General features: G+C 64.6%; 1 protein-coding gene across 1 annotated transcript; it reads left to right on the top strand.

The window, feature by feature from the left end:
- Positions 1-1,433: 1,433 nt before the first annotated feature.
- LAD1 (ladinin 1) lies at positions 1,434-23,258 on the top strand. Its single transcript, XM_088845081.1, has 10 exons — positions 1,434-1,758; positions 9,686-9,820; positions 10,808-11,465; positions 12,873-12,983; positions 13,252-13,295; positions 14,199-14,271; positions 14,356-14,493; positions 14,902-14,988; positions 15,213-15,293; positions 23,205-23,258. The coding sequence occupies exons 1-10, from the start codon at positions 1,721-1,723 to the stop codon at positions 23,256-23,258; spliced, it is 1,419 nt and encodes a 472-aa protein (XP_088701207.1). The 5' UTR covers positions 1,434-1,720.
- The last annotated feature ends 779 nt before the right edge of the window (positions 23,259-24,037 follow it).

The raw sequence follows: 24,037 nt of genomic DNA, 5'->3' as shown, positions 1-24,037 counted from the left end.
TACTGCAGCGCTGGCGCTGCACACGCATAGCAAGTGCCCAGGACGCAGAAAGGGTCTGCCCTCAGCGGACTGTAGGGCCCTAACACGCACAAAGCTCACTTTCCTGCACCTCTGGAGGGGTCTGCACACCAGCCTTCCGTGTCTTTCAGTTTTGTGTCCATAGCGCCGGTGTTGGAGTTTGAACTTTTAGAGACACTCCCAACTGCTGGCTTCACGGAGTGTCCCTGGAAGGGCTGGGCTTCCAATGACAAGGGTTACTTTTCTTTCTCAGTTGACAAACCAAGGGAAGGACATTTTCTGGATCCCTGGGGAGAGCAGGCACCCCGGAAGGGGTGACCCCGAGTCCCAGCATGCAGGGGCCGGGTTGTTGCTACCCCCTCTTCCTCTCGCCCTGGAGGAGCCAGTGGCCCGGCCTGCCTTGGCCTCTGCATGGACCTGGGCAGCTCTCATTGCTCACGCCAGGTTCACCCGCATTCACCGGCAGACTCATTTGACCCCCACAACCTGGAAGGAAGCTGAGTAAAGTGTCATTTCTACTACCCAGAAGAGGAAACAGGTGACTGGCCTCAGGTCACATGGCTCACCCATGCCAGCGCCCAAAGCCTGGTCTCCAGCTCTCATTCCTTGAAAGTCGTTCAGCTCCTCTAGCCAAGAAGGAGGACTCCCTGGAGGAGGGGGTGTTTGGGGAAGGCGCTGCCTTGTGTGCCCAGGCTTTTTGCTTAGCAGCAGGCTTGCTCTTCACTGGGGATCTCAGAGCTGGGAGGCACTGTAGAGATCACCAGCTCCGGATCAGCGCCCCAAGGGGGCCAGGCTGGCCAGGGAGACCCAGCAGGCCGCGTCATTTCCAGCCCTCCTTCCCCCGTCTTCTCCTACTGGTGTCGGGGGTTGCACCTCCTTCGTTCCTGTGGGAGCCCCAACAGTTCTGATGCGCAGGGAAAACAAGATTCCCCTGCTTGCACTGACCCTACCTGGTCCCCTGAGGTCATGCTGGATGGGAGGCGCGCGCAGCCGGACGTGCACCTAAGGGGAGCCGGGTGGTACCTCAGTCACTCCAGAACTCCCGCTACTCCCCTGTTCGCTGTTCCCCGGGGGGAGTGCGGGAAGCCGGCCGGGTTCAAACCCCTGCCCCGCCAGCCCAAAGTCCCAGCACGCCTCCGCCTCCGAAGCCTTGGCTGCTTCGGAGCCCTGAGCGCTGCGTGTGCAGAAGGGATCCCGGCTCTTCTTTCTGGAGGGGCGGGCTTTGCACGGGGCGTGCCCGCAGTTTCCCGTGCCCCGCACGCTCCTGGGGAGAGCTGCGGCTCTGCTTCCCAGCTGGGTTTCGCGTGGTCGAGCCGGTAGGCGGGCGGAGAGCGGACTTGACCCGGGGCACCCCACTCCCGGTCGGGCACCGGCGGGAGGCGGCGGCCCGGCGGGCTGGTTCGACAGGTTCCGAGCAGGAAGTGTCGATCCCCACCCTGGGCGGCCGCCCCCGCGCCCCGCGCGGCCTGGGCGCCCGTCCGCCCGTCCATCCGTCCCTCGGTGCGGCGACCGGTCCAGGGCGCGGGGCCGGGAGGCCGGGGTGGGGACCGGGGAGGCTCCGGCCGCGACGCCCCCACCCGCAGGCCAATCCGAGGCGGGGGCGGCGCGGCTGCGCGGGCGCGGCCGGGATAAGAGGCCAGGTGAGCCTACCTGCGCCGCGGGCGGAGCGCGGAGCGCACGGGGCGCGCGGCGGTCCGGCGGCATGTCGGTCAGCAGGAAGAGCTGGGCCGCTCTGTCCAGGTGAGCCGGGGTCCTGACCGCTCCGGGGGCCACAGGGTCGGGGCCACGCCGCGCAGCCCCCGGAGCTCCGGCTCTCCTTCCTCCTTGGGGACGCAGACCCGAGCAGGCTGCCTGCGGAGGGCTGTCCAGCACCGAGAGGCCGCTCTGGGGGCTGGGGAGGCGTTCTGGAGGTAAACGGCCAAGTCTCACCCTCTGAGCCGCCCCGACTGCCTGTCTTTCTTGGAGAGTCTGAGAGGCCCTCCGGCGGGGAGGCGGCCGCACTGCCTCGCAGGGTCAGTGAGCAGGCCGAGCGGGCAGTGCCCTCCGGGAGGGGCTCAGGCTCTGGGCGCAGCCTGTCGGGGCTGGGAAGCCTCACGCTTGGCGCGCCCTCTCTGCGCTCCCGTCTTCACTCAGGAGCCGGGCCTTCGAAGGATCCCGGGACTGGGTGCCTCGTCCTTGTCTGCTAGATATCGTCAGGGTCAGAGAAGCCTGGGGGGTGGGTGTCCAGGAGGCAGCACCCTCGTGCGATTGGTGACCCCTGAACTCCTCTTGGGGTCCCCCCAAGAGCAACTCCTGACCACCCCCCATGCCATCCCCAGAAGACTGAGGCCCATGTAGTGGATAGCCAGGAGCTGGGTCCCTACTCCTTGACCCGAAGGCTCTCGCTGGTTGAAATTGGCCCCAGGCGGGCGTTTGGGTGGTGAGGCCAGGCTGCCTCTGCAAGTGTGGGCAGCCCCTCCCATCCGGACCTTGACCCTCCCCTCCCCCCACCCCCTAAGGGCCCCAAGCTCCAGGGACCCCCCCATGGCAGCAGCGCCCCACACTAGGGCTGGGGTCCCCCTGGACTCTCTATCCTCACTGCTCGGCAGCAGAGGCCTGTGGAGCCTGGAGAGGAGAGGATACACCCCAAGAAGGGAGGGGCTTGGTGCTCTGGATGGGGGCCCAGCGTCTCAGAGGCCAGTCACACCCAGGGAGGGTCTGGCAGAGGGTGGGGCTGGCAGTCAAGGTCTGGGACTCTGTGTGGGTCTGATGTGGGAGTTTCTGTGCTTCCAGGCGGGGCCTGTGTTTGGGTGTTTGCACACGCACGTGTGGACCTTGCGAAGTGAGGAGAAGTCTGGGTGGGTGGGAGGTTCTGACGTTGCCGTTTGGGCCTTGGGCGTTCGCGTCGGCTCAGATGTCCATTAAGGATGACAGTGCAGGGTCTGGTCTTCGCTGGCCCTCTGCTCAGAGGCCCCGGGCTCCTGTGGCTGCAGGGGTGGGCTCGAGTGCCCTGGGGAAGCTGCCCTGCCTCCCCAGTGCCCTGGGTGGCTGCAGCTGTTGCCAGTGCTCCCCCAGGAGGCAGCTGGAGCCGGGACCCTCCGCCCCGCTCCCGGGAACAAGCCCCAGCTGGCAGAGGGAAGGGCTGTGAGTCACTGTCAACTGAGCTTCCCAGGTGAGGGTGACGGGTACTGAGGAGGGGGCGAGGAGCGTGGCTCCAGGCAGGGCCCAGGTGGGCAGCGGAGGGCCAGTGGGTCCCCCATCCTTGGCGCCAGGTTGAAATGCAGATGCCCAGCCCTGGATGGGTGCCTGGTGCCCAGCCCTCTCCTCCCCGTAAGGCGGGGCGGGCCTGTCCGTGGGGGGCGAGGGTGGGTCGGGTGCCCAGGACAGAGCAGCGGGGGGTTAATCATTTCCCTGCCCGGCCTCCCGCAGCCCTGCCACCTCCCAAGCCGCCTGGTTCTCCCTGGCACCTCTCCCTAGATTGTCAGGGCTGGAGGGGACCTCACTCACCACCCACAGTGGCCCCTCGCATGGGGAGGCCGGCTCCCCTCAGGCAGCACACTGGCCCCGGGTCACAAGGCCTGATGTCAGGCCTGCACCCCCTTCCCCTCCCAAGGTTTGCATGTCCTGCCCTTTGAGCCTGGGCCTCCACGTAATGCCCCAGGGCAGCCTCTGTGCCCTCCCCTGCTAACCCTCCCCAGGCAGCTGAGCCCTGACCTGTCGCACAGCGGACTTCTGTGTGCGATTCCCTTAGAAAGGAAGAGTTCTGCTGGTCAACCTGCCGGCAGGGACACCCCTGCCCTCAGCTGCTGACCATGGGCAGGGCAGACTCAGGAAGAAGGGCCTGGGGGAGGGAGCTGAACCAGCTCTACCCTGCACAGCGGGCAGGGAGTTTCCCAAACCACAGAAGGGAACAGGAGATCCCCTCCTCTAAGGATGGAGCCTGGGGACTGGCAGGCCTGCCTGGAGCGGAGAGGGCTGCATGTCCCAGTGCCAGCTAGGTGGTGAGGGTGGTGGGGGTGGGCGGCGGCGGCTGCTGGGGCTTCAGTTGGTGGCTGTGGCTGGGACCCCCTGGGTATTGACGTGCACTGACCCCAGCACTCTGAAGGACAAGCTGTTGGCTGCTGAGTCTCCCCAAACCTGCTTCCCCAGGCTGCACCGGAGCTCAAACCAGGCTGGGGAGTCCCACATCTGCTGGCCCCTCCCAGGCATCCCACTCCCTCTGAGTGCTCAGCTCCTGGGCTCCTGAGAAGGTGGAGCCTCCCCATGCACCCTTCCTGGCACTGGGCCTTGTGTTTAAAAGGCTGCCCTGGCTGGGAACCTCGGCTCCTTCTTTTGTTGGCCATCCTGCCTTGGGTACCTTGTTGATCCTGTGAGCCTTGGAAGCCTCATCTGCAGAATGGAGGTGGACCCCCCCCCCCCCAGCATTCCTTAAGGGTGTGGGGGCCTCTTGTTAGTGGCGCTTGTGAGCACTGGGTCTAGGCTCATGGCAGAGCCCTCACTGCTTCCTTTGTTTATTGGTTTACTGGTCAGTGTATCCACCAAACACGTGTGCTTCTGAGTGCTGAGCACTGCCCTGGGCCCTATGTTGTTGTTCAATCCCTCAGTCATGTCTTTGCGACGCCATGGACCCCAGCAGGCCAGGCTTCCCTGTCTGTCTCCAACTCCCGGAGCTTACTCAAACTCATGTCCATTGAGTCGGTGATGCCATCCAGCCATCTCATCTTCTGTCGTCCCTTCTCCTCCCGCCTTCAATCTTTCCCAGCATCAGGATATTTTTCAATAAGTTGGCTCTTCCCATCAGGTGGCCAAAGTATTGGCGCTTCAGCTTCAACATTGGTCCTTCCAATGAATATTCAGGGTTGATTCCCTTCAGGATGGACTGGTTTGATTTTCTTGCTGTGCAAGAGACTCTCAAGACTCTTCTCCAGCATCATAATTCAAAGGCATCAATTTTTTGGTGCTCAGCCTTCTTTATGGTCCAACTCTCACATCCATACATGATTACTGGAAAATCATAGCTTTGACTATATGGACCTTCATTGGCAAAGTGATATCTTTGTTTTTCAATGCACTATCTAGGTTTGTTATAGCTTTCCTTCTAAGGAGCAAGCATCTTTTAATTTCATGGCTGCAGTCACCGTCCACAGTGATTTTGGAGCCCAAGAAAATAAAATCTGTCGCTGCTTCCACATTTTCCCCATCTATTTGCTGTGAAGTGATGGGACTGTATGCCGTGATTTTAGTTTTTTGAATGTTGAGTTTTAAGCCAGTTTTTTCACTGTCCTCTTCATCCCCATCAAGAGGCTCTTTAGTTCCTCTTCACTTTCTGTCATAAGGGTGGTATCATCTGTATATCTGAGGCTGTCGATATTCTCCTGGCAATCTTGATTCCAACTTGGGATTCATCCAGCTGCATTTTCATGATGTAGTCTGCATATAAGTTACAGACATATAAATTATAGTCTGCATATAAGTTATAAGGGTGATAATATACAGCCTTGTTGTACTCCTTTCCCAACTTTGAACCAGTCTGTTGTTCCATGTCCGATTCTAACTGTTGCTTCCTGACCTGCATCCAGATTTCTCAGGAGGCAGGTAACGTGGTCTGGTGTTCCCATCTCTTAAAGAATTTCCAGTTTGTTGTGATGCACACAGTCAAAGGCTTTAGCGTAGTCAATGAAACAGAAGTAGATGTTTTTCTGGAATTCCCTTTCTTCCTCTATGATCCAGCGGATGTTGGCAATTTGATCTCTGCTTGCTCTGCCTTTTCTAAACCTAGTTTCGCTATCTGGAAGTTCACAGTTCACGTCCTGTTGAAGCCTAACTTGAAGGATTTTGAGCATAACCTTAGCATCATGTGAAATGAATGCAATTGTCCAGAAGTTTAAACATTCTTTGGCACTGCCCTGGGCCTTTGGGTACCGTATATTCATTCCTGGGGCTTCACTCGCCCCCTGGGAGCCCGACCTCTACCCCTTCTGCCCTTCCCTCCCTTTCCCTCTCTTAAGAGGGGTAGCTCTTTGTTTGGTGGAGATAACGTTTCTCTTGGGCTGGGGGGTGTGATTTGGGGGGTGACCACATCACCAAGGTGAGCAGTAGGGTCTTGGTGTACAGCTGGGGGTCACTCTAGGATGCCTGGGCTGACACCCTCCAGGCAAGGAGTTGCCTGGGGTGAGTCACTTCCCCGAGACTAGGCTCCGACTGATCACACGCTGTCTGACCCAGGTTCCACCAACAAACCAGCAGCTCCCCTGAGGGCTGAGCAGCCTGCATGGGAACAGTCTTGCTCAGGCCCAAGGAATCCTGGGTGTTCCATCCCTACCTGGCCACAGGTGTGCGGGGAGTCCCGGCTCTGTGGGCCAGTCTCCCTGTGCGGGGTGGTCTCTCATCTCTGCAGCGCATGGCTGACCCCAAACTGTGAACTTGAAGGAGGGTTCACAGCGGGAGGGCTGACTGTGTGGACCCAGGGGAAGCCACATGCAGGGGGCCTTTCTCACCTGGACGACGGCTTTGGGGCCTGGTTGGAGGGGCCGTGGGTTCCCGTGGAGTGAGTGACGGCAGAGGCCTGGGGTGATCTGGTTTCCACCCTGTGACCAAGGCCGTGGGGCCTGGGCTGGAGCCCTTTCCACCCACTCGGGGGGAGTCAAGCCCGGACAGGCAGGGGTGCTGAGGTCTGCACCGCCAGTGCGCCTGACTGCCAGGTGTGGACAGGTGCGAGTGTGGGGCCTAGGGTTTGCTGCCCCTTTGTGCTCCCCCATGTCAGGCAGAGATCTGGTGACCCCACAAGGAGGAGCGCCCTGTACCTGGCGCCACGTTTGTTGTTCTGGGCACTGTGGTGGATACGCCCTGCCCCATGGCCTTTTCTTTCCCCGTGGGACAAGCTCTCCACACTTTGTTTGCAAATCTCTGATACCACTTCTTGTTAACCCTTCTCAGATGCTGGGCATCACCAGCTCCTCCTTCTGGAACCCCCTGGTTGTCTCTTGTCCAGTCGGGCTCTTTCTAAGGGTCTGGGAGCCTCTTTGCCCAGCACTGCCCCGGTGGGCCCCTTCCTGTGGTCCCAGCACGTCCCCTTCCTGCGGTCTGCCAGGCTGGCTCCTCCCTCCTCCAGCGAGTGAGTGTCTCCTCACCCTTCACATCCTCCCATCCCGCCCCCCGACCACTGTTGCAGACATCTCACTGAGCTCCTCCCTCCCTGATGGCCTCCAGCCTTCTAAAAGCACCACCAGGAGCTGCTCAAACCCGCTTTCCTTCATTTTTCTCATTTCCTCGCTGGCCCCCCATGCAGCCCCCCAGCAAACCCAGTGGACTCTGCCTTCAAATTGTGTCCCGAATCCATCACTTAAGTCTCCTAGTAGCTCCCCACACACAGAGTGAACCTGCGTCTCCCTTGGTCCCCAAGCACCCACCCTGGCACCCCTTCTTCTGAGTCCAGCATCCCCCCCACTGCCGCACCTCTCGGCCAGGCCTGGGCTCACGCTCCACCAGCACACCTGACTCCTTGGAGCTCTGTCCCCTCCGGCGCTGCTGCCCCTGTCCTTGGTCCCTCCTGTCCTTTTGTTCACAAGCGGGGGAGCCCTGGAACCCGCTTGTGTGTAGACCCTGCTCACAAAACGTGAATTTACTAAACACCAGGTCAGCGAACATGACGTTGGGCCTGAATGAAGAGGTCAGGGTGGTGGTGTGGCTCCTGCTCCTTTTACGGAGCAGGACCGGAGAGGTGCAGGGAAGTGACCCCCCTTAGGTGGGAGGATCAAGCAGGCTGTCTGATGTGACCCTGCAGAAGTCTTCCCAAGGGCCAGGGGCTCTTTCCTTTAGGAAACTTCTTAGATAGGTTTTATATGTCATTCAGTTGATAAAATTTGTGGGCTTCCCCCTGGAAACGTGCCTGATCCTCCCGTGGTACTTCTTCCGTGGTTGCATGTGCGGCTCTGTAGAGGCAGGCGAAGCCACAGTAGGAACAGGGCAGCGGAGAGGCTGGGGAACAGGTATGGGCGCTGACCAGGCGGGGGCCTTACTACCGTGCAGTGATGGCTGGGAGGTGAGAGGGCGGCTTTCCCAGACCCTTCTGATCAGGGCCCAGACAGTGCTGGACGGCACACCGGCCCACACTGCCCGGAGCTTCTCCTGTGGCCCCTTGGGAAGCTCGGCCTCCCTCCCCGCGGGCCCTGCCTCCCTCCCCGCGAGCCTTGCCCCTGGCTCTCTCCCCGCAGGCCCCGCCTCCCTCCCCGCGGGCCCCGCCCCCACCTCCCTCCCCGCGGGCCCCGCCCCTGGTTCTCTCCCCGCCCCCGCCTCCCTCCCCGCGGGCCCCGCCTCCCTCCCTGCCGGCCCCGCCCCTGCCTCCCTCCCCTCCAGCCCCGCCCCCGCCTCCCTCCCTGTCGGCCCCGCCTCCCTCCCTGCCGGCCCCGCCCCCGCCTCCTTCCCTGCCGGCCCCGCCTCCCTCCCCGCCGGCCCCACCTCCCTCCCTGCCGGCCCCGCCCCTGCCTCCCTCCCCTCCAGCCCCGCCCCCGCCTCCCTCCCTGCCGACCCCGCCTCCCTCCCCGCCGGCCCCACCTCCCTCCCTGCCGGCCCCGCCCCTGCCTCCCTCCCCTCCAGCCCCGCCCCCGCCTCCCTCCCTGCCGGCCCCGCCCCTCCCTGCCGGCCCTGCCTCCCTCCCCGCCGGCCCCGCCCCCTCCCCGCGGGCCCTGCCTCTGGCCTCCAGGCTTTCCTGTCCCACCTCTGAAGTCCAGCCCTTTCCCTCCCGGTGCAGAGCGGGGCTCACTTCCCTTTCTCCGTATTTGGCGGGTGCATCTGTGACCCCACAGTTCCCAGTGGGAGACTGGCCCAGCTCGGTTCCTCAGAGATTCTTTGCTCTTAGGCTAGAATGGGGGTGGGGCGCTGGGGGGAGGTGGGCAGGTGGGTGAGGATGACTGGTGGGAGGCTGGGGCAGGGTGCTGTAGGGGCACGGGGCTGGAGGCGGGGTGGTGGAAGGCGGGGTCCGGGCGGTGGGTATGAGGGGGACCCGTGTGAAAGTGACTATGGCTCTGAGAGTGACTGTGAGTGACTGTGAGTGACCATGGCTGGGAGAGTGACTGGGGGCCAGAGGCAGGCTGTGCCCCTCGCTCCCATCCACGGGAACGCTGACGGAGCGCCTCGGTGGTGAGGGAAGCAATGCTGGCTTCCCCTTTGGGGATGGCTGGTTCATCTGGGATCTCTGTCTGGGGGGCTGCGATGTTCCCGGGGAGCTGGGGAGCTGGGATCTTTCTCAGTAACTGTTCATCTAAGAGCCTCAGATCAAAGCCGGGCCCTGCCAGGTTCACCTGCCTCCTTCCGGTCGAGCAGTGACCGCCCTGCCATGTCCCTGGGTGCCCAGGCAGGGCAGACCCCCGTTCCATTGAGGGTGTGGGGGCTCAGGCAGGTGGACCCCCCGTTCCAGTGGAGGTGCAGGGGTGCCCAGGTGGGTGGGCCCCCATTCCAGTGGGGGTGTGGGGGCCCAGGCGTATGGACCCCTGTTCCAGTGGAGGTGCAGGGGTGCCCAGGTAGGGCAGACCCCCGTTCCATTGAGGGTGTGGGGGCCCAGGAGTGTGGACCCCTGTTCCAGTGGAGGTGCAGGGTGAAGTCCAGCCCGCTGTCCCCCTCCCCCTGATGTCAGCCGTGGGGATGCTCTGGGCATCACCCTGAGGTTGCGCTGACCCCCCGTCCCCCCCAGCCTGACCCGGCAGTGGACCCTGGAGGATGAGGAGGAACAGGAGCGAGAACGCCGGCGGCGACACCGGAACCTGAGCTTCGCCACGGATGACGAGGACCCGCCCGCCCGGGATGAGGACCTGCCGGCCCCCGAGAGGTGCAGTGGGAGGCGGGATCCCAGTGAGGATGGACCAGCCGCCCCTGCCCAGGGAGCAGGCTGACCTTCTGCAGGCCCCACCCTGGTCAGGACAGCAGTCAGGACCAGTGTGGGTGAGCTGGGCTACTCTTGCTGGGCATTTTATAAGCATAGCTCATCCTTCCATGCTCCTGAGAGGGTGCTAACCCGCCTCACGGGTGGGCAGAGGTCAGAGAGCGCATGGCTCGTGCACTGGGGGCAGGGCCTGGAGGTCATTGGGCCCTGGGCCGACCATGCGCCTTCAGCCCGGTCCCCTCCTGCTAGAGGACCCCCGTGGTCTCTGACGGGAAGGAGGCGCTGCTGGTCTGACCACCAGCCCCGAGGTTGAGAGCCCTGACATGCCTGTCCGTAGGGACGGGGCCCACTTGGGGGACACGTCTCCTTTCGCCTCCAAACAAGCCCAGTTTGCAGATCTGACAGTGGGCTCAGCCAATGAGTGAACTCACCTGAGCCGCCGGTGGGTGGAGGCACAGGAGGGGCCCCTCTGCTGCAGGCTGGGTTTGGGGTGGCCTCGTGTGCAGCTCCCTGGCTCCTGGAGAGGGGGCCACGGGGCGTGCGACCCGCGCTGCACCCACGTGGCCACAGAGGTGCAGAGGCCTGGGCGCCACTCCTGGCTTGCTGCCCGTTGCCGTGGACTCGGGCCAGCTCTGTGCCCATCTTGGCTCCTCATCTGTAAGTGGCAGGGCCTGACACAGGAGAGGAGTGTGTTGACCATGGAGTGGTCGCCCCTTACAGGTGTTTGTAATTTTTTTTAAAGCCTCTTGTGCTTTGTTCAGATGACACCTCGGAAGCTTGATGGGTAAAGCAGATGAAATCAATCCTGATTTAAGGGATAGTGGCTCAAGGGGTTGGGAGGGCACCAGGTGCCCCGAGGCGTCTCCCTGCGTCGGGTGCACCTGGGGTCTATCCCGCCTCTGACTATCTCCTGCCATCTCCCTTCTGACTCAGGCTGCTGAGTGTGGAGGAAGCAGAGGGGCCTCGGCCACCGGCCCCAGCCCCCAGAGATGAGGAGGATGTCCAGGCCGTCCTGAGGATGCGGCAGGAGCGGAGGCAGAGGCGCCGGGAGGCCCCCGTCCCGGAGCCGCCGGAGGCCAGGCAGCTGCCCCCTGCGCCTGAGGAGCAGGTGAAGTCGCCATCCGGCCGGAGACTGAACCGGGAGCGCGGCTCTGCAGAGGAGGGGGGCCCGGCGGGCAGTGCGCCTGCGGGCTCCGAGAAGCTGTCTGCTGCGGGGAAGACACTTGAGCCAGAAGCGAGCCTGGACCCTGAGACCCCCAGCCCGAGTAAATGCTCCGTGTCCCAGAAGATCACTGTGCTGGAGGAGAGAGCCGTCTCAGGAAAGAGGGCAGTTCCAGACAAAGTCAGCGTCTTGGAGAAGAGACTGGTGTCTGAGAAAGCCACCGTCTTTGAGAAGACCACAGCCCCCGAGACGCAGCTGGCCCCAGGGAGGGCTATGGCCCCAGCGCGGCCCCAGGCCCGGGAGCACCCAGCCTCAGCAGAGCACCCGTCCAGCCCCGGGGGGCAGCGGGGCGCTGGGCCTGAGAAGGAGCCTGAGTCCTCGGTGGGGCCTCTGCCCCAGGCTGGCAGCCTCCCGCCCGTCACTCTGCAGGTGTGCGTTGCCCCTCAGCCCCCTGTCTGTCTCTGGCAGCCTCCCCGTCTCCTGTCCTCCCAGCGTCTCTGGCAGCCTCCCCGTCTCCATTCCTCCCAGCGTCTCTGGCGGCCTCCCCGTCTCCTGTCCTCCCAGCATCTCTGGCGGCCTCCCCGTCTCCTGTCCTCCCAGCATCTCTGGCGGCCTCCCCGTCTCCTGTCCTCCCAGCATCTCTGGCGGCCTCCCCGTCTCCTGACCTCCCAGGGTCTCTGGCGGCCTCCCCGTCTCCTGTCCCCCCAGCGTCTCTGGCGGCCTCCCCGTCTCCTGTCCCCCCAGCGTCTCTGGCGGCCTCCCCGTCTCCTGTCTCCCCAGCGTCTCTGGCGGCCTCCCCGTCTCCTGTCCTCCCAGCGTCTCTGGCGGCCTCCCCGTCTCCTGTCCTCCCAGGGTCTCTGGCGGCCTCCCCGTCTCCTGTCCTCCCAGGGTCTCTGGCGGCCTTCCCGTCTCCTGACCTCCCAGGGTCTCTGGCGGCCTCCCCGTCTCCTGTCCTCCCAGGGTCTCTGGCGGCCTCCCCGTCTCCTGTCCTCCCAGGGTCTCTGGCGGCCTCCCCGTCTCCTGTCTCCCCAGCGTCTCTGGCGGCCTCCCCGTCTCCTGTCCTCCCAGGGTCTCTGGCGGCCTCCCCGTCTCCTGTCCCCCCAGCGTCTCTGGCGGCCTCCCCGTCTCCTGTCCCCCCAGCGTCTCTGGCGGCCTCCCCGTCTCCTGTCTCCCCAGCGTCTCTGGCGGCCTCCCCGTCTCCTGTCCCCCCAGCGTCTCTGGCGGCCTCCCCGTCTCCTGTCCTCCCAGCGTCTCTGGCGGCCTCCCCGTCTCCTGTCCCCCCAGGGTCTCTGGCGGCCTCCCCGTCTCCTGTCCTCCCAGGGTCTCTGGCGGCCTCCCCGTCTCCTGTCCTCCCAGCGTCTCTGGCGGCCTCCCCGTCTCCTGTCCTCCCAGCGTCTCTGGCAGCCTCCCCGTCTCCTGTCCCCCCAGGGTCTCTGGCGGCCTCCCCGTCTCCTGTCCTCCCAGCGTCTCTGGCGGCCTCCCCGTCTCCTGTCCCCCTCCCTCCAGGCCAGCCCCAGCTGTGTCTCCTCTCCCCGCCTGCTTCGCCGCCTGCAGGACAGGGGACTGGGCTGGGGTCTCACCTGGCAGCCACACCACACCCTCATCCCAGGCCCAGACTCCAGGGAAGCCTCAGATGCTTCTAGAAGCCCCCCACCCCTGGAAGCCCTGTCCACTGGCCTGGTCCTGGGCCTGTGGCCGCACCCCCACAGTCGAGGCGGCAGGCGGGAGCAGAGGACCAGTCTGCTGCCACTGCCCCGGGGCTGCTGGGGTGAGCCGGGCCCACGGGGGCGCCAGGCTGCCCGTCCTCCCGCGTGACTCGCCCCCTGCTCCATCCAGGTGAGGACCCCCAGCATGGAGGCCGAGGCTGAGGCCCCCTCGCCGACACGGGCCTCGCCCACCTTCAGCAGTGCCCTGCAGCGCTCCAGCCCCCGCACCATCTCCTTCCGGGTGAGCCTGGCTTCCGTGGGCCCTTCCCTGACGGGCTCGGGGCAGTGGGGAGGCAGACAGGAGGCACCCAGAGATGATCTGGGGGCATCTGGGAGGGGCCGTGCCCCAGGCCCGAGGCGGGCCTTTCATGGGGGTGTGGCTCGGGTCTGTGCAGAAAGGGGTGGTGGGGAGACCCCAGGGCAGGCTGCATTCTGAAGGCCGAGTCCTCGCTTGTGGAGGTCATGGCTGCCATGGACCCTGCTCACTGGCACCTTCCTTCTTTTTACAGATGAGCCCCCGGAGAGACAGCTCAGAGGTGGCCTTAACCCGCAGGTCAGGGCCTGGGGCCCCCGGGGCTCCTCTGACGTGGGGCTGAGGCCCGAGGTGCAGCAAGGGGAGGGTCTGGCTATCTGGAGGGGCGGGTGGAAGGGACTGTCCTGAGCCACAGCATGCCTGGGGTGGGGGGGATGGGAGTGGGTGCGCCTGGGTCGTCTGAGTTAAGCACTGGGGATTCATGCACGCAGGCCGCACCATCTGTCCCAGGACTGTCTCTGAGGCCAGCGGTCCTGGGCGAGGCCGGGGGGTGTGGGGCACACAGTAGATGAGGGAGTCACTGCCCTCGCATCAGAGTGAGGCGTGCGGGAACCACGGGGCATGGAGGTTCCGGGGGGTCAGGACGGGAACCGAGGGCCGGAGCCCCTTGCAGCCAGGGGAGCTCAGCCTGCGAGAGCAGGGCGAGGGCACAGGGTGGTGGGCATCAGGGAGCGTGAGGTGGGGAGAGCGCTGCAGGCAGCTCTGGACCGAGGGTCAGCGAGCAGAGGGGCTTGGAGCGGAGTCCACATGGAGGCCAGTCAACCGGCACAGAAGCATGGGGAGCAGGGTGGGGGCACGAGGGTCAGGAGGGCATCAGACCCAGGTCCTGAGCCGTTCACGCTGCCTGTGCCTGAGGGAAGGATGGGGTTGATCTGGGTTGGGGGTCCTGAGGGGTGGAAGGTGGAGAGAGGGGGGCAGCGTCTGAGGCGGGACTGACTCCATGGGGCAGGGACAGCAGCTGTTTCTGGCCTGGGGGTCCTGCCAAATGGACTGTGTCTCGGGAGGACAGGGAGCCCCCACAGTCTGTATATGGAGGCCGCGTTCTCTCTGCCAGCGTGAGGTGGGGCACAGGGGCAGGCCTGGTGTCCCGTGGGCGGGCAGGGCCTCACCTGCTTGGTCTCACCCTGTCTTCCTGCCCTGCAGCGCCAGCGTGAGGCTCCCAGCCAGCTCGGTCAAATTAGGCCCAAAGCTGGAGAGATACCACTCGGCCATTCAGGTGAGTGGGCCGGTCCCTGGAGTGTGCTGGGCATGCCAGGGGTCTTACCCTCCAGAGTCAGTGGCCTGTGCTCTCTGCTCCCAGAGATCAGAGTCTGTCAAGTGTGCAAGCCCGTCCCGCACCGAGTTTCTCGTGGCTCCCGTGGATGTCGCCAGCAAGCGCCACCTCTTCGAGAAGGAGCTGGTGGGCCAGAGCCGAGAGGGCCCAGCCTCCAGCCGCAAGGTGAGTGGCTCTGGCCCACCAGGTGTCTGCAGAGCTGGAGCCTGGGTGCTGCGGGACAGCTCCGTGCTTTCCTGTGTCCATCTGGCAGACTCGAACCCCCAGCCCAGCTGTGCACACAGCTCCAGGGGAGGATCCATGGCCTGGCCATGTGGATGTGGTGAGGGGCCCTCTGGAGATGCCTGGTCGTGTGGATGTGGTGAGGGGCCCTCTGGAGATGCCTGGCCGTGTGGATGTGGTGAGGGGCCCTCTGGAGATGCCTGGCCGTGTGGATGTGGTGAGGGGGCCGCTGGAGATGCCTGGCCATGTGGATATGCTGAGGGGTCCCCTGGAGATGCCTGGCTGTGTGGATGTGGTGAGGGGGCCTCTGGAGATGCCAGCCCGGCCCCAAGGCGGGAGCTCTCTTCTCAGGAGAACTTGCAGCTCTCAGGGCTGGTGACGTCGCGGCTCAACCTGTGGATCAGCAGGACCCAGGAGTTGGCACAGCAGGGCCCGCAGGTACTGCGCACGCCTCTGCCCCTCCCTGCAGGCCTCTCGTAGAGAGATGACCTGTCAGGGGAGGGACAGCCCCAAGCACAGTGGAGATGCTTTGCGCGCGGGACAGCCGTGGGGAGGCCTGCGGGTCAGAGGGCAGAAGGAGGAGGGCCTGGGGTCCTCCCCTGGGAAGGTCCTCCCAGGGGGCTCTGCGGCAGCCTGAGCCTGGCCTCTGTCCCGATGCCCAGAACCAGGAGCCGCAAAGGGAGTCGGCAGCTGGCAGGAGACCCCAGTGGAGGAAGAAGCCAGAGCCCCCGCTGGGTGCCGAGGTGAGCGGGGGCCCAGGGACTGGGGTGGCCATCCTTGGGGAACGCAGGCCGCAGGTGCCCAGTCCTCCACCGCAGACCTGGGCTCTGCCCAGCGTGGGGGGCCTGGGGAAAAGGGGGCATCCCTGCCCGGCCCCGGGAACCCCCTTGTCCTAACCGCCCTCAGTCCCACAGGTGTGAGGAGCCAGTCTCAGGCTGGCAGCCGCGCCGGTCGCCTCTCCCGCCCGCTTTCTGCCCTGGACCCGGGAGGACGCTGGCTGGCATCTTCCCCGCACCCCTGTGGGGGCAGGCGTGCTCCACGCCTTGTCCGGCTGTGGGCACTGCGCGTCTGCACACAGCCTCGCCACCCTGTCCGTGCCGACGACTCCTGCTCTCCCTCCTCCTCCGGGGCCGGCGGGTTGCGCCGGTGTGTCCGTGCACCCTCCCATGCTGGTCCTCCCCATCCCTCTGCCGCCTGCCAGGCTGGAGGAACCACACTGACCCCTTCCAGGCCCTCCCTCGCTCCCCTTCACGCCCCCGCTGCTTCCCTGGCCAAGCCGTCCTGTGCCCCCTCCCCACTCTCAGGAAAGAGCCGATAAACTCATTCACTCTCAGGTGTGCCCAATAATACCTTTAAAATCATTCTTTCTGGAAGCTTTGCCTTCCAGTGGAGACTAAATGGCGTGGGGAGGATGTTTTGGCTGCAGCGGCCCAAGGGGGGCAGGCATTCGTCTGCCAGCAGCCTCTGCGGCCACAGCCCAGCACACCTGCACCCAAACGTGGTTCTCCACTCCCCTGCCCTCCTGGGCCGGGGGGGATGCTGAGATGAGTCTAGACCAAACATCTAGAGCCAGCCTGGTTCCGTCAGCCCTGCGTGCTGGGTGTGGCTGAGGGTGTGTGTGTGGGGGGGGCGTACGTGTGTGTGTACACGAGCATGTGTGTGGCCCACACACTTTCCCATCACTAGGCTTACGTCAGAACCCTGCTCTCAGGTGCCTGCTTTGGTTTCTCTGGAGTCAGCAACACCCCACACCCCCTTTGCCCCAGCCCCGCTGTGGGCCTGGTCGTGAGGGAGGCTCCCGTCCCGCATCCTGGGGCCAGGGATGGAAGGGCCTTGGAGCCCTGCCTGTGAGCCCAGACTGATCCGCCTCCAGCAGGGGGTCTTGCATGGCCGCCCGGAGCTGGGGGCAGCGGGACCCGGAGGCCCTGGCCAGCCACCCCCTCCCACCCCAATACGTGCAAGCCCAGAGTTCCCGGACGGAGCCAGGAGGGCTGGGCTGGGCGCCCCCAGAGAGGCAGGCCCCACTCTGCGCTGCCCCACCAGGAACTCGGTCTGCAAGCAACCGAGAGGTGCTGAGTGCTCACAAGCTACACTCGGGAAGGCCCCGGCGGGTGGCTTTGCCCAGCAATGCAGAGCCCTCCCTCCAGCATGGGGGTCTGAGAGGGGCCTGAGGGGTCTTGGCCCACCTGGCCCTAGGGTCTGGGTGTCTGGCGCTGCTGCCCCTGGGGGAGCCCTCGGTGCCCATCGGGGCTGCCTGGGCAGGGTGCGGAGGGCAGCACCATGCCACCCACCCCCTTGCACTCACTCATCCACACACGAAGGCCTGGCACTCACCCTTCTGGGGGGATGCACGCCCAGGGAAACCTCAGGGTGACGTGTGAGGACAGCACGCAGCCTGGGCGCCTGCCTGACGGGCTGCGGAGGGGACACCCGGCTCCCTGCGGGGGCAGCACAGGCCCTCCCGCGCCGGGCCTCCTGTGGGTTCTCAGGGCTGCGGCCACCATCTCTGCGCTCCTGTCCCTTCTCTGTTGTAAGCTCGGGAAGGTGACTTCACCTCGTGTGCAAGGCAAGGCGTCCGGGGCAGGCCAGCTATGGTGGCTGCAGTGACGGCCGCCCACGCTCCGAGTCAGTCCATCCTGCCTTAGGATGGTCCCTGGAGGCCACACACAGTCAGGCCACGGATGCCTGGAACCTGCCAGGGCCCTGCCCTGTAGGGCCTCGGGTGCCAGAGCCCTCTCCCAGGCATCCACACAAGCAAATTGTGTCCCATTTGAAGGACTTTTGAGCTTACAAGGCGCCCACTAAAGTAGCTCGAGTTAAGAGAAGCTGTAGAAAAAGCAGTTCCTAAATTGCAGGAGATTTGGGGCCAGGACACAAAGCCCGGCTGGGCCCCTGGGACCAGACCAGGAGAACGGGTGGAGGCCTGGCCGCTCACTGTCCCCTGGTGCTGGCTGCTGGCTCCTGGCTTCAGCCGGTCCTGCCCCGGATCCACTGGTGCAAGAAGGGCCACTGAGCCTGGAGGAGGCGACTCAGGCCACTGGGCTCAGAAGCCCCTGGGGACTGGAAGGACAGCCTCAGCTGAGACGGGGCCAGGTCGATAGCAGAGCGGGTGAGGAGCGCGTGACAGAGGGGGCCTGGGACTCCCCAGGCAGCGAAGTTGACGGGGGGTGGGATGTGGGTCAGGCGAGGGCGGAAGCGGGGAGAGGCTGTCCTTGCCCACACAGAGGAGTGTGCATCACCCACAGCCGGCCCTTGGCAGGACCCAGGAGGAGTTGGGCAGGACAGGGCCCTGAGAATTCAGAGAGCAGGCCTCCCCCAGGTTTGCTTCCTCTTCTTTGTCCTGTCCCGAGCCCTTCCATGACCCAGGCGCTGTGCTAGAGGCCACAGACACGGCATGCAAGCAAGTACGAGGCCCCTTGGTGCTGGCTGTGGGGACATTGTAATCTAGTGGGTTTAGCAGATCGTAATTTTAAAGCCATCGTGGCGTGAACTTCAACGATCTTCCCGGCCCCTTCACTCAACCAGCTGCCTCTTTGAAGAGAACCCTCGCTCTTGGCTGGAAGTTCGACCTTGAGTCTGACCCCCTGCAGTGGGTCTCCTCCCTGCCCAGTGGGGAGGGCTTGCCGCGTGGCTTGGAGGGCAAGCAGACCCCCTCTGTATGTGTGCTCACTGAGGCCGCCAGAGCCTGCCTCCCCCGCCAAGGGTGTCCACCCTCTAGAGGAGCCAGTAGCCTGGAAGCAGCCTTGTCCACATATCACCGCAGCTGAGCCTCTGCCCCCGCCCTGCCCCCAGCCTGCCTTCCTGACTGCCGGCATCCGCTTTATCGGGGTTCTCAGGACAGACAGCTGGCTTGTGTTATGTGCCTGCTCCCTCCTGTCCCCTGCCTGTCTGTCCTGGTTTTAAATAGCTTATCTGAGCAGCTGGACGACCACATGGGCTTATATGGCCTGGGGTACATGTTCCCTTAGCCCTGTCCCTGGCACCTGCCAAAATAGCAGCCAACACCCCTTCTCCCCCTGCCCCCGCCACCCCCGGCGTGACTCCTGCGCACATTCCTCCCACCGCCGGGCTGTGGGCCTGCTTAAAGCCTGTCCAGCCCCTACCCTCACCCAGACCCCGTGAGGCAGAGCAGACACCACAAGACCCGTTGGCAGCTCCTGTTCTGGGTAAGACTGGGGCAGACTCTAAGAGCAGAGGGGTGCCCTATAGTCTGGGCCCTCTGTCCCAAGTCGCAGTGTCCACTCTGACTGGGTGTCCGAGCTGGGAGAGGCCCCCTTCCCTCGGGAGCTTTAGAGGGTGGGATCTCGGAGATGAATCCCTGAGCCTAGTTTAACCGACCCTCAGCCTGAGGCTGGAGACTCAGGTCTGAATCGCAGACCTCCCACTGAAGGCCTGGGGTGGGTGGGAGGTCTTGGGTGAATAGCTGTCCCTCCCTGGGTCTGCTTCCTCATTTGTAGGATGGAGAGATAACTGCCAGGCCACTAAATGAAATGATGCTTTGACCCTCCGGGACCCCCTGTCCCGGCGCCTCCTCCCTCCAGGCGGGGAGCCCCTGCCCCATCCTGGGCAGGTCCTCCCCGCTCCCCGGGGAGCAGAGCCGGGCCGTGGCTGCCCACATCGGTCAGAACAGTCCTCGAGGTCACATTCTCCTCCCTGGGGTTCAGAAGCTGTCAGAACTGCTGAGAAATGCCGCCCGCCAGAGGCAGCCAGGGGACCAGGGACCCCGGAGGCCCTTCCAGGCAGATGCAGGGCTGGGCCCCACCCCGGACAGCGCCTGGGCTGAGCAGTAGGGAGAGACCCGCTTCCTGCGGGGGGCGACTCCCTGGGTCAGGGCGTTAACCCTGAGTCCAGTGCCCCCACCCCAGGGTCCCTGCCCTTCATGCCCTGGGGAGAGTGCCTGCTGGAGCTCTGCAGGGAGAACCGATCCCTCCTGAAGGAACACGGGGGGCAGGCGCCTGGAGTCGGGCATTTGAGGCTCATTCTTGTCCTGGTGCAGCTGGGAGGCCTGGCCTCCCAAATTCCTCCTCTGACCTGGGTCTTCGGGCAGGAGAGGAATCTGGGAGGATCGCGTTGCCCTGGTCCAGCTCTGTGGGCGGGCCAACAGCTGCGGTCAAGATGAGTCCAGCTGCCTGCCGGGCACAGGGCTCAGGGTGGGGCCTCTGCTCTTCTGTTTCATGGATAGGTTAGGAGGCGCAGAGAGGTCAAGTGACTCAGCTAAGGTCACACAGCAAAGCTGGGTGTTAAACCTGGGTCTTTGGAGAAGGCAATGGTACCCACTCCAGTACTCTTGCCTGGAGAATCCCATGGACGGAGAAGCCTGGTGGCTACAGTCCATGGGGTCGCAGAGTCGGACATGACTGAGCGACTTCACTTTCACTTTCTTTCTTTGATAGCGTGGCCAGTGTTCTTTTTGCCTTCTGTGGTTTGTGCTTTATTCCCCAAGAAAGGTGACCCTGGCCTTTTGGCTGTGACGGTGACTTGCTAGCAAGGGCAGGTGGGGGCTTGGCGTGGGCCTTCCGGCCCCTCTCGCAACTGGAGGCCCCCTGCCTTCCTGCCACCAGCACCTGGACGCGATCTCAGACGCCTCCTCTGGCCTGGACGCCCTCCCCCACCCAGACCTGCCTCTTGAGAAGCTCTATTTTTAGAGCTGTGCTTGCAGGAGCAGGGGGACTCGCAGGGCCGTGCGGGGCCTCAGAGCCGGCAGGGGAGCGGGCCACAGAGGAGAGAGCCTGGGAGCCACATCCCAGGCTGGCCAACACCCTCCCTGGAGGCCTTCCTGCACCCCAGGGTGAAAGACTCCTCCTGGGCCTCAGGCCCCTGGCCTGACTGCTCCCCTGGGGCTTTGAACAGTGCTGACCTGCCAGTCCTCACCCACTCTGGGCTGGGGGCTGTCCCCCCGCTCTTCTTCCAGGCCCCATTTGGAGACTCTCTGGGGTGAGTTCCCCCACCCAGGGGAGACAGCTTCAGTCCAAAGCACCGTGTTGCCAGCCCTGCCCTGGCTGCCCCACTGTATATCCACTTGCCCTGACCCAGCAGGGCGGAATGACTGGGAGCAGGCTCAGAAGAGTTGTCAGTCCGAGGCTGCCACCCTAGGTGGTCTCCCCCAGGGGCTGCGGGCGGGGCTCCTTCAGCACCTCTTAGCCTCAAATGGGCTGCCTTGTGGCGGACACCATGCCACCTGCCAGAGCTGGGGCTCGCGGCATGTCTGCAGATGGGTGCCTGGGTGGGTCTCAGCCGTGAGGGCGGAGTCTGGGGGACAGGTGAGGGGCATCAGCACCCCGTCCAGGGCGCCGTCGCTGTGGCCTGAGTCACAGTTTGGCGGCCGCAGTGCTGGGCGCAGCCTCCCTTTGCCCCAGCCTTCCTCCCCTTGGTGAAGAGGAGACTGAGGTACAGGGGGCCAATGGCCTTCCCACAGTCACACACACTGGGCGTGGAGCCCACGTCCCGACCCAGGCCCGCCTCCAGCCACCCTTCTGGCCTCTCCCTGTGCTCACAGCGACGGGACATCAGGACGCCTCCCTGTGTGGGACCCTGGGCTGCCTCCACACAGGCCTTTGGAGGGGGCTCGGGCCCCGGCTTCTGTTCCCAGTGCAGCATGGGGGACACCCTGGAGAAGCTCCACGGAGCTGGGCTTCTCGTAGAGACGGCAGCTGTGAGAGATGAGCAGACCCCACACCTGCCCAGGGTCCCCAGGGAACCACCATACAGGCCGGGACGTGGGCATTCCCTCATCTGTGACCCTCCTCGGACTCCCTGCTCAGCTCATACTCCCCACGTGTGGTGTTGTCTGGTGTGTGGTGTGTGTCTGGGGTCTGGTGTGTGTCTGGGGCGTGCGGTGTGTGTCTGGGGTCTGTGGTGTGTGTCTGGGGTGTGCGGTGTGTGTCTGGGGTCTGGTGTGTGTCTGGGGTGTGCGGTGTGTGTCTTGGGTGTGTGGTGTGTGTCTGAGGCGTGCGGTGTGTGTCTGGGGCGTGTGGTGTGTGTCTGGGGCGTGTGGTGTGTGTCTGGGGTCTGGTGTGTGTCTGGGGCTTGCGGTGTGTGTCTGGGGCGTGCGGTGTGTGTCTGGGGTCTGATGTGTGTCTGGGGTCTGGTGTGTGTCTGGGGTGTGTGGTGTGTGTCTGGGGTGTGCGGTGTGTGTCTGGGGTCTGATGTGTGTCTGGGGTCTGGTGTGTGTCTGGGGTGTGCGGTGTGTGTCTGGGGTGTGTGGTGTGTGTCTGGGGTCTGGTGTGTGTCTGGGGTCTGGTGTGTGTCTGGGGTGTGCGGTGTGTGTCTGGGGTGTGCAGTGTGTGTCTGGGGTGTGCGGTGTGTGTCTGGCGTCTGGTGTGTGTCTGGGGTGTGCGGTGTGTGTCTGGGGTGTGCAGTGTGTGTCTGGGGTGTGCGGTGTGTGTCTGGCGTCTGGTGTGTGTCTGGGGCATCTGGTGTGTGTCTGGGGTGTGCGGTGTGTGTCTGGGGCGTGCGGTGTGTGTCTGGGGTCTGTGGTGTGTGTCTGGGGCGTGCGGTGTGTGTCTGGGGCGTGCGGTGTGTGTCTGGGGCGTGTGGTGTGTGTCTGGGGTCTGGTGTGTGTCTGGGGCATGCGGTGTGTGTCTGGGGCATGCGGTGTGTGTCTGGGGCGTGTGGTGTATGTCTGGGGTGTGTGGTGTATGTCTGGGGTCTGGTGTGTGTCTGGGGCGTGCGGTGTGTGTCTGGGGCGTGCGGTGTGTGTCTGGGGTCTGGTGTGTGTCTGGGGCGTGCGGTGTGTGTCTGGGGTGTGCGGTGTGTGTCTGGGTGTGCGGTGTGTGTCTGGGGCGTGCGGTGTGTGTCTGGGGTCTGGTGTGTGTCTGGGGCGTGCGGTGTGTGTCTGGGGCGTGCGGTGTGTGTCTGGGGCGTGCGGTGTGTGTCTGGGGTCTGGTGTGTGTCTGGGGCGTGCGGTGTGTGTCTGGGGCGTGCGGTGTGTGTCTGGGGTCTGCTGTGTGTCTGGGGTGTGCGGTGTGTGTTGGGGTGTGTGGTGTGTGTCTGGGGTCTGCTGTGTGTCTGGGGTCTGGTGTGTGTCTGGGGCCTGCGGTGTGTGTCTGGGGTGTGCGGTGTGTGTCTGGGGCGTGCGGTGTGTGTCTGGGGTATGTGGTGTGTGTCTGGGGTGTGCGGTGTGTGTGGTGTGTATCTGGTGTGTCTGGTGTGTGCTGTGTGTGTGTGGCCGTGTGTGAGGGTGGGCCCCTAGCCGTTTACCTGTGTGGGTCTGTGCAGCCACCAGCACCGCAGCCCTGGGCGGCTCTGGAGCCGTGTGTCCCCCGCGGGTCCCTCCGGCTTCCACAGGCCCTGCAGCCCTGGTCCGTCCTCTGTGTCTGCCCCGCCGCGGCGCTGGGAGCTTTACAGACAGAACCGCACTCAGCGGCCCCTCCCCATGACTGTGGGCCCTGAGTTTGGCCCCGGGCGTCGGCTGACACAGTGGGTTCCTCCCTGTCGCTGAGCTGCTCCCGGGGAAGAGGCCTGGCTGCGGGAGACTCAGAGCCATGTCCGAGGGGTGAGGAGCCTGCAGCCTGGCCCTGCTGGGACGGCGTCTCTGCCGGACAGGGGCGCGGGCTGGTGCAGCTGGTCCAGGGCTGGGGGATGGCAGGCCCGGCGCATCCCGCAGAGCCGGGCAGTTGGCCCTATGCCCACCTGGACTGTCTCTCTCTCTGCAGAGGGAAGAGGAGGCCATGTCGGACGTGGAAGAGACGGTGGACGAGTATGAGTGAGTCCTGGGGCACTGGGCAGGGGCTGTGCCCGTCGGGGGCATGGGGAAAGCCACACCCTTGCCTCCAGCCAGTTGCCTCGGGCTGCCCCAGGCAAGGGGCTGGCCGTGAAGACCCCAGGGCTAGGGCATGGGCCGGGCTGGGGGCTGGAGGCTGGGCCTCCTGAGGAAAGACCTGACAGTTTCCGTGAGGACACAGAGGCCACTGTGCCCAGAAACCCGCCCCAGACCTGGCATCACAGCCCTGGGGGCTGCCTGCCCTGCCTTTTGCCCTGTCCCAGGGGCCAGGGAAGGGGGCACGCTGCAACCAATCAGTCAGTCATCTCTGGGGGAGGCAGTGCCAGGGGCAGACAGGAACACAGGCATAGCTTGGACCCCGAAGATCCTCCCCTGGGCACCGAGTGTGCAGAACTGGGGGCTGGGTGGAGGGCTTGTGCCCGAGGACTTGGGCCGGGTGGACTGGGAGCAGGGCATGCAGAGCCCAAGGACCAGCACTCGCCAGGTTTCCTGGCGGGGAGGCAGCTGAACAGAGTCGGGCCAGGCTGGGCTGTGGGTGGTGTCGGGCGGACTCCAGGACCCAGCATGGGGGTATACATATGTCTCCGGGAAAAGGTCGTCGGGTGTGTGTGCCCATGTGTACACGTGTGTGCTGTGTTCCTGACAGCGTCTCCCCTCACGCCACAGGGAGCAGGAAGGTAAGCACGCCCCGACTCTCACCGGGCGGAAGGGCAGCCTGGCTGGAGACTGACTATCTCTTCTCTCCTCTTTTACGATCACGCCTCC

The sequence above is a fragment of the Moschus berezovskii genome, chromosome 17 (assembly GCF_049115385.1).
Source record: "Moschus berezovskii isolate FMDL1 chromosome 17, NW_MosBer_1.0, whole genome shotgun sequence".
NCBI lineage: Eukaryota > Metazoa > Chordata > Mammalia > Artiodactyla > Moschidae > Moschus > Moschus berezovskii.
The sequence above is the reverse complement of the archived record's forward strand: the minus strand, read 5'-3'. Positions and strand labels throughout refer to the sequence as shown.

Excerpts from the sequence above, each read along its gene's own strand:
- LAD1 (XM_088845081.1), top strand. The coding sequence starts at position 1,721 with ATGTCGGTCAGCAGGAAGAGCTGGGCCGCTCTGTCCAG. Across the intron at positions 1,759-9,685 it reads AGCTGGGCCGCTCTGTCCAG|CCTGACCCGGCAGTGGACCC; the intron begins GTGAGCCGGGGT and ends CGTCCCCCCCAG. Across the intron at positions 14,272-14,355 it reads GATACCACTCGGCCATTCAG|AGATCAGAGTCTGTCAAGTG; the intron begins GTGAGTGGGCCG and ends CTCTGCTCCCAG.